Genomic DNA, 14,375 nt, shown 5'->3' on the forward strand with positions numbered 1-14,375 from the left:
AGTACATATCGGGGCGGAGTTGCACAGCATCAACTTTCACTGTGCAAAAGTATTTCTAGAGAAAACAAGCATTTGCAATGCAATAGGTCTAGCATTTGCGAGAGGTTAAGCTATTGGCATTGTAAATGGCAATGCCTTTTATTTATATGTTTTGAAAACCTTCAAGCAGTGTGTAAACTCCCACTTTGTACTTAGGTCGTTGCTTACGAGAAGCAAGGCTGGCAATAACGGCGCCTCTTTTACTGACAGCCTTGCTTCTCGTAAGCAAGGACAATAAGTACAAAGTGCGTGTGTACACACTACTTGCAGGTTTTCAAAATGCATAAATAAAGGGCAATGTCAATTACAATGACAATAGCTCAAACTCTTGCAAATGCGAGACCTATTGCACTGCATATGCTTGTTTAAATATTGTAATATATTGTACTATGGTTTCTGCCAGGTAAACATTTCTGCTTTGCTAACATTTCAACAAAAACAAAAGAAATCCCCCTGGTCCAACCAACAAGAGTTCTCAAATACAACCCTCCAGATTCATTCTCATTCTAGGAGAGATTCCTTCAGACTGATGATGTTTTACAGGTAAAAGAGTATAATGTTCAGCGCCGCAGGCACAATATAAGACTTTAAGGTAAAATAGGAACACTATTTACTATAAATTCCTCTGACAATTTAAATGCACTCCGTTCTGTAAGTTCAATGTCATTTCATTCCACTTATCAAATAATTTTGGAAATCATAAACTCAATTAACATAATATATGTAGTTCATGATTTAAAACATGCTGAGTATTTGGCTATGGAGCCGTTGGCTAGGTGAATACGCATGGATGCGCAGGTTCGGGGATTTGAATGGACCACGGGGCTGTCCGATCGGATTGCGCTATATGCAGACAATATTCTGCTTTTTCTTACGGATGTGGACAGGACGGGGCCGCGGCTTCTGCGCATCATGCAAGTTTTTGGGGAAACGTCAGGCCTGTATATGAATCTTCGCAAGTCCACCTTGTGGGCGCTGGGAGAGCGCACGAGAGTGGGTGCGTGGGCTTCCTCGGTTCAGTCGGCGGTGGGGGGACTGAAGTACTTGGGGGGTGTTCTTGACGGATGTGCCGGCAGTCTCTTGGGAGCGGAATGTGGCTCCAGTGTGGGAGCGCGTCCGCTAAGACATTAAAATCTGGTCTCGTATGCCTTTGACTCTGTATGGGAGATCGGCAGTATTTAAGATGGTGGCGCTCCCTCGTCTCCTATATCAGCTACAGAACCACCCATACAAGATCCAGCCCGGTTGGTTTCGACAGGTGAACTTGGTGCTAGGGCAATTCTTGTGGGACGGGGGTAGAGTGCGTGTGGCTATACAAACGTGCTTCCTGTCCACATATTGTGGAGGGCTGGCGACCTCGGACATTCTATCATATTACCAAGCTTCGCATCTTCTAGTCCTTAACGAATGGTGGTATGGGGACAGGGGAGATCCGGTGTATGCGCTGGAACGGCAGCTTATGGGGCGCCACACGCTGCATACGCTCCTATACTCGGCGCCGTTGAGGGGTGCGCTGCCACCGGTCACACAGGTAGTGTTTCGATTCTGGAGGCAGGCTTTGCGCCGTATGGGATGGTGGCAAACCCTGACTGTGGAGACTCCCCTATGGCATAATGGGCGCCTACCTCATTTGGCGGTACTACAGGGCTTCAAGGGATGGGATGATATTGGTATCTCAACACTGGGTGATGTAACGAGAGGGACGACACTGAAATCTTTTCATGAGTTACAGAGGGAGTTCCATATGCCGCAAGAGCAATTTTTTAGATATCTCCAGCTCCGGCACGCCCTATCGCCCGACTTGGTGGGACTGGAGTCGCTTCCCGATTTTAGCCCATTGGAGGCGAAAGTCTTCATGGGGGACCTACCGGATAAAAAGATCTCCAGGATCTATCAATCCCTGGTTATACACAGCTCCCCACACTGAGCAAACTTCGGGGGGATTGGGAGGCAGACGTGGGCGCCCTAGAGGAGGAGGACTGGAGGGAGGCGCTGGCCGCCCCGCGAGGTGCAGCAATAGCTGTGAGGCTCCGGTTGGTTCAACTTAAATACCTACACAGGGTGTATTTCACAAGAACGCGGTTGTGGCGGGCGGGACTGATTGCATCCCCGGAGTGTTTGAGGTGTGGCAGGGAGGAGGGCACATTCTTCCATACTATCTGGCAGTGCGTATCGTTAGATAAGTTTTGGAGGGGAGTGTTAGCGTGCCTCTCGGAAGTGTTGGGGTGGGAGCTCCCCCGATCGCCACGGCTGGCTATCCTTCACGTCATGGAGGATATAGGGGGTAACATATACAAACGACATCTTCTGTTGCTGGGATTTACTCTGGCCAAGCGGGATATTGCAAGGGAGTGGAAGGCGTCACGAGCCCCTTCCATGACGGGATGGAAAAACGGTTTGGATTTTTGTATGGGGCTAGAGCAGCCCGTCTTTGTGGCCAGGGGGTGCCCACGCAAGCACTATAGGATCTGGAAACGGTGGGCAGACTATCGTGGACTTTGGCTGGACCCCCCCGTAGAGAGGGAGATCAATCCATAGGGATAGCTGTACATGGGAGTCAGTGGCCATGGGGGGGGGCAACGCGGGGGCGCGAACGATGCAAGGGGAGAGCGCGATGGATGGAAGTGGGAAAGTACGACTAGGTGGAGGAAGTGCGATCACAGGGTGTTGGGGGGGAGGGTGGGAATTCGGGGAGGGAAGTTGAGGGCTTTTGAATATACAATTGTCTTTTGCCTGTATGTACATGTATGAAGGATATGGCAGACATGGATTACAGGGCTCTGCATGGTGATGGCTAATTTGACACAATAAAAAAAATTTTTAAAAAAAAAAAACATGCTGAGTATATGTACTGTCATTACTTATTTTTTCGGTAGCTCTTGCTGCCCCATTTTAGCGCTTTAAATAAATGACATTTCTTTATAGTACGCTGCCTATTTCAGCTATACACAGCTAAGAAAAAGACTGCTGTACAACACAAATTAACTTACTGCGACCGCCTGAAATTCTTCGTTTTCAAAATTGCTGAATTCACGAAATACATGTTTATTGACCAATGGTCCAAGCTCTAGATGTGACCACTCTACAGTAAAACGGGAAGGTCGTATGATGGGTGATGCTCCTAAAATCCTAGGTAGGGCTCGGGCAGAGTCCTCACAAGGAACTGGCTCTATTACAAGTTTATCACTAAAAGTTCAGACTACCCTGCAGTTCAGCCCTACAGTAAACGGGCACAGTGCTGCCTCAGAACTCATGAGTTGTCGCTTTATACACCCTATCCTAACAAACCTTTGAACTCCTCTGTCTAGGAACCTAGAAGGCAAAAGGCACAGTTAACTGCAATAAGGATTGGTGAAAAAATCAAACCTGATTCTTTTAGAATTGTCACCTGATAAAATCATTTTTGATTGAAAACCTGTATTTATTTGGACTGTAAAAGCATAAAACAATCGCTTCATGGCATGTTGGCACCCAGAGCCTATCTAGGCCACAGAAAAAGAAAACAACACAAACAGAAAGGTAATCAGCAGAAAAGAACCTTCTTTAAAGGCAGCTCTCCAGAAGAGACAGTGATCCTCGTTGAGGCTACAAAAGAAACGCAGTTTCCCAAAAAGTCTTTCTTAGGAGCCATTCATTGCCAAAGCCCAGGGTTGCCGATCACCAAGGCAGCTTCGTCTAGATTCCACCTCATGCCTCTCTCTTACAACACTTTACACTTCCTTGTCTTTCTTTCATTTGTTCGTGTTCTTATTCAGCCTTTAGTTCACCCTTCGGTGCTGTTTTATACCTTTCTCTTCTTCCTACTTTCGCCCTTTTCTGCCTTTTTTTAATATGACTTTATCTCTATTGCTCTTGATAAAAGCCCGAAAAAAAACATTAAGATTTGATTCCAAAAACGTAGTCAGTTCGCATTACATGTAACCACCGGTGCACATTTAGTACTGGAAAGCTTGATCACTAGGGCAATGATAGCTCGCCACTTTAAGGCCCCACTTCTACCCTATTTCCTGCCGCAGCGAATACGTTTGAAACGGGGATTTGCCCAGGGCGCTGATGCATTTGCCAGAAATAATGGCCCGTATTATAAAAGGTGCAGTGAGGGTCTTAAAATGACCAGCTGCTGTACAGCAAGCCAACAAGCATCTTGCGGCAGAGGGATTGACATATTTCGTCAGTTACTAGCTGCCAGATTTTGAAAATTTTGGTGGTTGGCAGTTGAGGGCTCAGGCAGGGCCAGACTCATGCTGTCGACGTAATTGATGAGGACAGTATCACTAACACTCGGTAACCAGGGCAGGCGGCCTAATTGAAAGTGAGCGGTGCTGCCAGACAAGCAGAGTATAGCGCTATACAAAACTGCAAAGCACGTAAATAAAATGCCTAAGCTGACTCTGTGTACTGTGCTCATACAGCACACCTACTTCCTATCCCTGAGCCTTTGGAATGCTGGTAGGATAAGAGTGTAGCCATGGAAACCACACTTAAAAAATAAATACAAATACTGCAGAACTGCTTCGTTTTAAAGGCGCACCTGCACAGTGTGCATGTGTATATGCACATATGCGGAGCTATTTGCACATAGGTGCAAAGTGCACTGATAACTCCAGCATAAATAATGTTTACACCCTTTCGCTCGCTCCCACATTCTGTAGGTGTTATTGAGTTACACTATTTTGTTAACTCGTAATTAAAATACATGCTGGAGTGAGCATGGGTATTTTCCCACCAGTCACAGTTTGGAGGCATTTTTCTTTGAAAATCTAGAATCGAGGGCAAAACCTGCTTCTGATCGGCGCTAAGGCTAAAACAAGTGTCTGTTGAATTCTAAAAAAACATCAGTAATAAACTAGATGGGATTTAACGAGGAGCCTCAGCATCGCTTCAACATCCGGTGATTCTTGGCAAATCACTTAATCTCCCCGTGCCTACCAATAAACCATAGAAGAGCAAATAACAACCCGGAGGAAGCCGGGCGCCTACCTGAAACATTGGGGGCAGCCGGATCTCTCCCGCTCTCCAACTTGTCTCGCCCCGTCGCTGGTGAAAAGTGAGAGCGCGCACGTCACGCTCAATGTAACCACAGTACATCGTTATGCCTAATCTAGAAGAAACTCAATGACAAAAATAGTACATGTACCGTGTAACAACAAAGTAAAGGGGCCAGTAGCCATGGGAGAATAAAAATTACAACATGGCTGTACTAAGGAGGAACTAACAAGCCTCATAATAAATCAGAAGAATGCATTTACAAAGGACAAACACACAAGCCAATGAGAAATAAGGGCGGGGGGATTGGGCGAAACTTCTCTCCCTACTGAACTACCATAGCTCTTGCAGAGCAGCGATTGCGCGCTGGCTCACGCACGACCTAAAAAAAAAATCTGATCCAGTCTGGCACCTGGTTAGCATTCTAAAGTGAGGAATCTGCGTTAGATAGGGTATCCACCACAAAGAATGTTACCTAAGGTAAATAACTTCTTTATGATGGAGATGAAAACGGCATTAAGCTTTTGGTTCATAAGATCAGAGCTATTCGGCCTTATAGGTAGGAGAAGAGACAAGGAAGGGGCAGTACAGCACACTACAGAAGGTACAGCATAGGCTTTCCTTAAATACTGCAGATGTGAATACACTGTAGAGCAATTTTAACTCCATAAAACTAGCACATAATTTAAATGACATCTCCCCATCTCTTGTTACTCACAGGGTGGCAGCTGGAGAGAGCATTACCATGGAAGATGAGGTCCACCTGACAATAAATAAGCATCCGTGCAAAAATACACTTGCCAGGTGGCTTCACAATAGCGTTCTACAATGCATTCAAATTCCTCTTAACAACACCTTTAGCGGAATGTCCACCTCGCTATCTGTGAACCTGCAAGGAAGGCATAGACTTTTCTATTTGTTCAAATTGTATATGAATATTTGCATTGTAGATGTTTTGTGGCAAATTCAAAAGACGTCTTTGAGTGTGTAAAGTAGTGCTACCAGAGAACCTCTTCATGTACTCATACATGGCTTAATTGGCCCCAATATTCCAAAACATCCATCCCAAGTATCCACATTCGAATGTCAGGAAAATTCTCAATGAATAGATTAGTTAGGTATGTTTGTCTACCCTTTTCACCATATTACAACTTCTATCTTATGTAGTCCGTCTAGATGCTGTTTTGCAGCCTGTGCATAGCATATGTTTCTACTATACACATGCTGCAAAGTGAAGATTATACTTGCCTGTAACCATCAGAAGGCTGCTTATTCTGTTGTTGCTTTTTTATCCTCTACATCTGGAAACTCTTATGCCACTTTAGTTAAAAAAAACACCAAAGTGTATGCGACTTTGCATTGCACTTTGCTGGTGATGTACTTTTTGAGCGGTATTCCAACACTTCTTTAATGCATATATTGGAGACGCCAACAGAAACATACAAGCCAAGTTACTAGCTAACACCCTTTCTACAGATACCATTTTTGGAATGTCTTGTAAAGGTTGTGAATTGATAGAAGGTGAGGATTAAGTTACCAGTATTAATTGATTTTTAGCTTTGCATGTTGTCACAATGTGTGCTCTCTCTTGCCTTGTACTGTTAGGTTTGAATATTACACTTTGCTTTTCTTCAAAGTGCATATATCATAAACTTATTAGTAACACTTTCTTTACGTTCTGCATTAAATGGTTCCCAAATGTTGTGTTACCTTTACTTTAACACTTGCAGAACTCTTAAACTTGGATCCATAACATGTTAAGGTGTGGGGAAATAAATTTGTTCATTAATAATTGTTCAAGGCATGTGTGCTGTAGATCCGCCATCTAGTTTAGGGCTTGGATGATTACAAGTTGTTTTTGTTCCAAGAAGTTTTCTTCAAGTCACGAGGTTATGTGACTTCTCCTCTTATTAATACTGTGCATGGTCATCGACGCCATCTTTAGATAGTTTTTTCTCTCTGATTGGTTCGTATGTAGTCTGTCGCGCTCCGCCTCGAGACTCCTTCGAACATCCTATCGGTTCTCATATAGATCTCCACTCGACAGTATTGTGTTGATCGAGTAGTTTGTCGCGTCCGAGAGCTCACCCTTCTGCGTAGCTGGTCTTCAGCTTGCTCTTGCGGCCTACGGGCCACGCCCGGCCTGGCACCCTTTATCCGTTTCAGCATCCTTCAGAGAAGGACCTGCTGATAAAACAAACTCAATTCCACTTGTGTCCGGAGTGTCATTCTAAGTACTCCCATACCAACCAATACTCCGTTTGCAACCTAAGCCTCTTCCCAGATCTTCTAGAGGACACTGGTGAGGCATGAAAAATCTTTTCGACCGAAAAAGACCCTTAGAGATTGATGTGCTTGACGCCAAGAATGCTGGGCAGGCAAGCACACGATGTTCCAGACATCTTCGTTCGGCAACAGGATGAAGACGAAGAAGCTTCAGCGGTACAAATCGCTCTCTATTCATGATTCCGAGTCTCACTCTGATCTGGACTCTGACAGCCTTCAGTGGGCACAGAAGCATCCGACAGTGAGTACTACTACCCCTGAATCAAAGTCCAAAACGGTCTCGACCGAAAAAACTGCACACAGTCTGCGACTGCTAAAAGGTAATGGCGCGCACCAAAAGACTTAATCGGAAGCCCAGCCCTTGGGCTCGGCTCCAGAAATTCAGCCTAAATCTGGGGCCTCCACCTCTTCCATATTTGCCCCTACAACACCTTGACCTTCGGTATCGGCACCAAAACAAAAACTGGATATTTCAGATCTGCCAGTAGCTCAGCCTAAATTGAAGCTCCCTCCACTGAAGTGTTTAACTTTCGGATCGAAGACTCCACCGGAGCCGATCCTCAATGTCATGTAGGAAAGATTCGACCCAAAGCAAAAAAAAGGCTCCCGATTCAACCTGGAACTAACAAATTTGTGCTTCAGCCTGCAAAAACCCACTGTTCAAACAAACAATTAACTTTCCGGGGGGCTTTAGATGCTCCTCTACAGCCTTCAAAGAAAAAGGATGCTGCAACAAGTCCTTTGCACATTTTTACTCCAGCAACACCACCATCCGCTCCACTATCTCACTCCCAAACACCATATGGGCCAGGTGACATAACTTCTCATTCATGCTTAATAGATGATGAGGAGAATATACCACAAGACATGCTTCCAGGGGATGCCTAGATGATTATAATGCCGATCCTCAAGGGGATACAGACCCGGATCTCGATCCCACATGGCCTCACCACCTTATGACGCTTCCTACGTTTCAAGATCTCATAGCAAGGGCAGCAGCTTACCATCTGGTTTCCTTGCATAAAGATGCAATAGAAGAGGTCTTTTTTTCTGAAACTCTATCTAGCATCAGAGGGGCGCAATACCTACCACTCCTGAAGGGCATGGTACGCCACACAGAGGACATTTTTGAAGACCCTGTCAAAGTATGAGTTATAACACCACGTATTAACAAAAAATATAAGGCTGCACCATCAGATCCTATTTATTTTAGAGGTCAGTTAACTCCAGACTCCCTAGTCGTGTCTAATGCAAGGAAAAGGGCCAACTCCTTTGGATAAGGAATCTCAATTGATGGATGCTTCTGGAAAACGGGTAGCTGCCCAAGCATCTAATCATTGGCGCATAGCTAATAGCCAGGCTCTATTAGCTAGATATGATAGGGCTCATTGGGACGAAATGTAGGCACTCCTTCGACATCTCCCAGAGGAACAAAAAAAAAGAGAACAGGAAATTGTAAATGAAGGTAAACTTATAATTAACAACTCCATAAAATGTGCCTTTGATGCAGCTGATACCACTGCTAGAGAGATAAATACTAGCATTCTATTGTGTAGAAACGCATGGTTTCGTGTCTCAGGATTCAAGCCCGAGGTACAGCAGGTAATCTTACACCTACCGTTTGACAAAGCACTCCTTTTTGGACCTCAGGTAGGCGCAGCCCTAGAAAAGATGAAAAAGGACACAGAGGTCGCAAAATCAATGGGAGCTTTGCAAACCACATATCGTGGGTCCTTTCATAGCCTACCTATAAGCAAGGTACAAGATCCTCCTCCTCTGACACTGGGGCAGTATATAAAAATCAGGGACAAACCTCTACCCCAAAAACATTCTATAGATGTTTCCTATAGAGGAAACAATTTTAAAGAAAGATGTTGGGGAAATAATACCCTCATCTCAAACATTAACAATAAACAATGACTTCCTTGCCATTCCCCCAAACCACTTAACACCTGTCGACGGTCATCTTCAAACCTTCCTACCAATCTGGAACTCAATAACAACAGATCAGTGGGTGTTGAATATTATCCAATATGGCTACTGTGTGGAACGAGCTACAACTCCTCCAAATATCCCACCTCGCAAACATACACTATCAATTCAACATCAAATTCTCCTTCAACGGGAAATAGCAGCTCCATTACAAAAAGGAGCAATAGAACCAGTTCAGAAACAATTTCAAGGAACAGGGGCATACTTGCTATACTTCCTTTTCCCCCAAAAAAGAAGGGTCTTTATGCCTCATTCTTGATCTCAGACCACTAAACCATTACATTATATCAGAACACATCCTATGGTCACTCTTCAGGAAATTTTTCCATTGCTACAGAAGGGAGACTTCATGACCACCCTGGATCTAAAGGATGCATATTTTCACATACCTGTCCATCCTGCACGCAGGAAGGATCTCATGTTTCACATTCAGGGCAACCATTATCAATTCAAAGTTCATCCATTTGGGATTACCGCTGCACCCAGGGTATTCACAAAATGTCTAGCAGACGTAGCAGCTCATCTTCGAAGACACAACATGCATGTGTTTCCATAACCAGATGACTAGTTGATAAAAGCAAGCAGTCTCAACCTTTGCAACCACAGAACTCCACAAACCCCAACTCTTCTACATCACTTAGGGTTCACCATCAATCTACAAAAGTCAAACCTACATACACGTACCATACAGCCATATCTAGGAGCCATGTTCAACACACATTCAGCACTGGCATGCCCAAATCCAGACAGAATCAACAACCTAGTATCATTAATTCAACAGTTTCAAACTGGGAATTCTATTCCAGCCCAAAACATTTCTACGGCTTTTGGGCATGATGACATCCTGTACCTCGATAGTTCCACATGCCAAACTACACATGAGACTTCTCAAGGAATGTCTGACTCGTCAGTGGACACAATCACTGGGTCAACTTCACGATCTGGTGTTGATAGCCTCACTCACCACTCTCTGCCATGGTGGAATCCACAGAATTTATCCACAGGGCAGCCGTTTCAAGACCCAGTTCCACAGATAATTATCACAGTAGATGCTTCCCTTACGGTTTGGGGAGCTTATGTCCAGAACCTCACAATCCAGGGAGTATGGGATTCCAAGCACAGTGATCTTGATATCAATCTCCTAGAGCTGCAAGCTGCTCACCTAGCAGTGAAAGCCTTCCTACCTCACCTACTACACAAAGTTGTCCTAATTCGAATCGACAACAATATGACAACCATGTATTGTATATAAAAACTGGGGGGGGGGGGGGGGGCACACTCTACACTTATCTCAGCACAGATAAAATATGGAGCATAGCACAACATTCATCTCCTAGCAGAACATGTCCCAGGGACAAGCAACCAAGTTGCAGACCTTCGAGGCAGAACGCAGCTACAAGTCCACGAATGGGAACTCCACCACACAGTCCTTCTACCATACTTCCAAAGGTGGGGGTTTCCACAAATAAATCTATTTTCAACCAAAGAAAAAAAAATGCAAAATGCCGAAACTTTGCAAGCAGGTATCCACACCAACAGTCCAAGGGCAATGCTCTATGGATCAGTTGTTTAGGGAAGCAATGGTTCTATTTGGCCCAATTGGGTCCTGTGCCAGCAAGTGGGGTCCCCGAGGGGGACAGAGGGTCAAATTAAAGATAGACAATTCATCATTGAGGGAGCACAGAGGAAGTAGGGGAACATATGTGGTGTAAAATAGACATTTTATTTTACACAAGCATGAATAACCGAAGTAATCAGGTGCTCACATAAAAGTGAAAAGTGCGTAATGTGACAAAGTGAGGTGAACTTAAAAACATTACATCGTATTGACAACAGAAAAGGAACTATACATAAGTAAATACAATTGAGAAAGTTCCAGTTGTAGGGGTCAGTTGGTCAGGGATATTTGCCTACACTTTTCCACCTCTCCCACTTCATCCATTAGTGGTCGGGAAACTACTGCAAACACATCTTACAATGATACTCTTTGCACCAACATGGACTCGTCCAGCCCTGGTTCTCGACACTCTTGGAACTATCCCTAGTACCACACAAAAAGCTTCACCTCAAGCCGAAACTTCTCACACAAAACAAAGGTACACTAAGACACTCCAATCTTGAAGAAATGAACCTTGCAATCTGCCTCCTGAGGTCTTTGAATCTGGATATCTAAACTTGCCACAAGAATATATGGACATTCTTAAGGAAGCCTGTAAACCTACCACAAGGGAATGTTATGCAGCCAAATGGAAAATGCTTGTTTTTTACTGTAAACAGCTGCACATCATCCCTTTTAATGCAAGGGTGCACACACTCATTGCTTACTTATTGCATTTACAAACAGCAGGGTTAGCATATACATCTATACGCCTACATCTGGTGGCTATCGCAGCCTATTTGTAGAATAGACAGCACTTATCATTATTTAAGATTCCTTTTTTATGGAGGGACTCAAAAGAACCATTCCTCCCAGGCTTCCTCCTGCACCAGCATGCAACTTAAAAATTGTATTAACAGGACTCATGGGACATCCTTTCAAACCTCAGAACTCCTGTCAATTGCAATACTTACCATGGAAACTTGTCTTTTTAATTGCTATCACATCTCTTAGATGGGTCAGTGAAATTCAGGCATTAACACATGAGGAACCTTTCTTCCAGCTACATAAAGACAAAGTGGTACTCAGGACAAATCCTAAGTTCCTTCCAAAAGTAGTTTCTAATTTTCATAGTGATCAATCCATTGAATTACTTGGGTTTTCCCCACAACCAGATTCTGTTGCTGAGAGAGCATTATACACATTAGATGTTAAAAGAGCCCTAATGTTTTAAATCGACAGAACTAAAACATTCAGAAAGACAAAGACATTTTTTATCACCTTTACACCAACTCATAAGGGAAAGGCCATTTCAAAATCAGGAATTTCATGATGGATCATTAAATGCAAAAGCTAAAAGAATGTTACTTGTTTCCCCCTAAAGCTCATTCCTTCTAGGAAAATAGGAGCTTCTGGGACTCGTAGAAACCTTCTTGGAACAAAAACTACTTGTAATCATCCGAGCCCAACACTAGATGGCGAAGTTATGCAAATCATGTGAATCTACAGCGGTATATGCCAAGAACAAATGCTTACAGGGTAAGTAAAATAATCCTTATGGCCCATGTGGACAGAACCTTCTTGGAGTATTAGAATAACTCACAAAAGTTAGCTACTGTAGAAAGAACCAAGGAAGACATTTTTCTTGTTTGCTGTGAATAACACTGAGGTAGTTTAAATTCTGGGACCACCTGTTAAGTTTTCTGCAAATGGTAGTGTTTTGCCGTAGAAGGTGTAGTGAGCAAGGAATGCCAGTTTAATTGCTTCCTAGTTCAACTGGAAGCCAGTGGTCTTGGTTGATTGAATTTCCACTGGAAGTCAATGGTGTTGGGCAATTCATGTACTAATGTCTGCAGGCTAGGGTGGCATAAGAATTATCTCCAACTTTATTAAGAGAGTTTAAGAAGATGTGCCTATCTCCTCCATCTTCCAAAATGCTTTGAAGGATTACATACAATAAAATGGAAAAATATGCTGTGTGCACATATTATTGACTAGTGTGATGTTTTAGCAAATTGTTCATAACCCTTCCACTTTTTTCATAGACTCTACTGTAAAAACCATAGTGGAAACGATGAAAGAGATGAAGAAGATGAAGAACGAGAAATCAGAAGCCGAAACAAAATGGTTATCGATCATAGTGGCACGACTCCGCAAGTCAATGGAAACTAGTTTTAGAAGTTACTCCTGACAAGTCTTACACCTAGACAATGAAACACGCCCAAGAAGCCAAGATAGTAAATAGCAGTAGGAGGCTTAATTCTGGTCAAGTGCATTTCATTCAAAGTTGTGTAAAGAACTTCTGGGGAATAGGAAATATGTATATTTGAACCTTGGCTAATTTTGTAACTATAAAAACGAAGACCTCATTAGTTTTCCAATAACATTTGGTCTTACTGCGTGTTAGCTGGATTTCTTTATTCTCAAAAAATAAAGTTGTCCTCTTTTGAATAGGTTGAAGAGACAATGATATAAAACTGGGAATGAATAAGAGTCATCGTTAATTACTATACTTTTTTATGTTTTCGTAAATCAAAACAGGTCGTTGAATTTATACTGCCCAGTTCTTGTAAGAAATGCCATGATACTGCCGGAAATGTTTGTGTGTAAGCCTACAATAAATGGCAGAGTTTTACATGTGAATATTGTCTGTAGTTCATTATTGTCAATGTTATTCTCTAGGAGGGCTTTTTGATGGTTTAAACATTAAATATTCTGTTTTTTTCGCACAGAAACCAAAATGGGACACAATTGTGTAATCTGGAGTTAAAATATTCAGTATTTAACTTATTTTTCGATACTTGAAGATTTAATCATTTGTAACTGCAAACTGACATCCCCATACTGTATATGCTGTTGTGAGATTTAGTAGCCTTTTTGTTGATAACGTATTTGTGTTCATTTTATTTCGTGGAACAGCACAATCGAAGCTACTAGTATGCAGTAGTCCGCTACAACAAGAAATAAAGGTCGGATTTGGACTGGAAATCTATTTTTATTTCTGCAGAGTTGTCAGCTGCCTGTGTTCCAGATGTGGACCTGTAGGAAAGTGCCCCTTTTGCCTGGTTACCCCCCACTTTTTGCCTGACACATGATGCACTTTTGGCTTTGTGTGCCCTGGGTCTCTGCCAATCGGGACCGACATGTCGTCTGCAACATCTGCCTGACCAAAGACCATCAGCACAAGGACTGTGAGGCCTGCGTGGCGTTCCTGTAGAAAAAACATGAAACCTTCCGAAAACAGGCCCACTTTGCCACGATGTCGCATACCGCAAAGAAAACTTCCCTCAGAGATCTGGGTTTCTCCAACGACGATGAAAACATGGAGTACCAGCAGAACCGACGCATGAGGGATCAGACGTCGAAATTCTAGAAGGGGACTCCGAAAAAATCCATGCTCGGAAGAAGGCGAGTGAACCAACGAAGAAGACCGATAAGGTAAGACACCATACACATCCGTCGGAACCGAAGGGGC

General features: G+C 43.4%; 1 protein-coding gene across 2 annotated transcripts in view; it reads left to right on the plus strand.

Annotated features, from left to right (window-relative positions):
* The window catches only part of PHF6 (PHD finger protein 6), a 402,720-nt gene extending 389,177 nt beyond the window's left edge, over window positions 1-13,543 (plus strand). For both annotated transcript variants that reach the window (XM_085607909.1, XM_085607910.1), the window contains exon 10: window positions 12,946-13,543. In XM_085607909.1, the coding sequence (XP_085464035.1) occupies window positions 12,946-13,072 (127 nt within the window). In that variant the 3' untranslated portion in view covers window positions 13,073-13,543. The remainder of the gene's footprint in view (window positions 1-12,945) is intronic.
* Window positions 13,544-14,375: the final 832 nt, after the last annotated feature.

The sequence above is a fragment of the Triturus cristatus genome, chromosome 5_2 (assembly GCF_964204655.1).
Source record: "Triturus cristatus chromosome 5_2, aTriCri1.1, whole genome shotgun sequence".
Classification (NCBI taxonomy): Eukaryota; Metazoa; Chordata; class Amphibia; order Caudata; family Salamandridae; genus Triturus; species Triturus cristatus.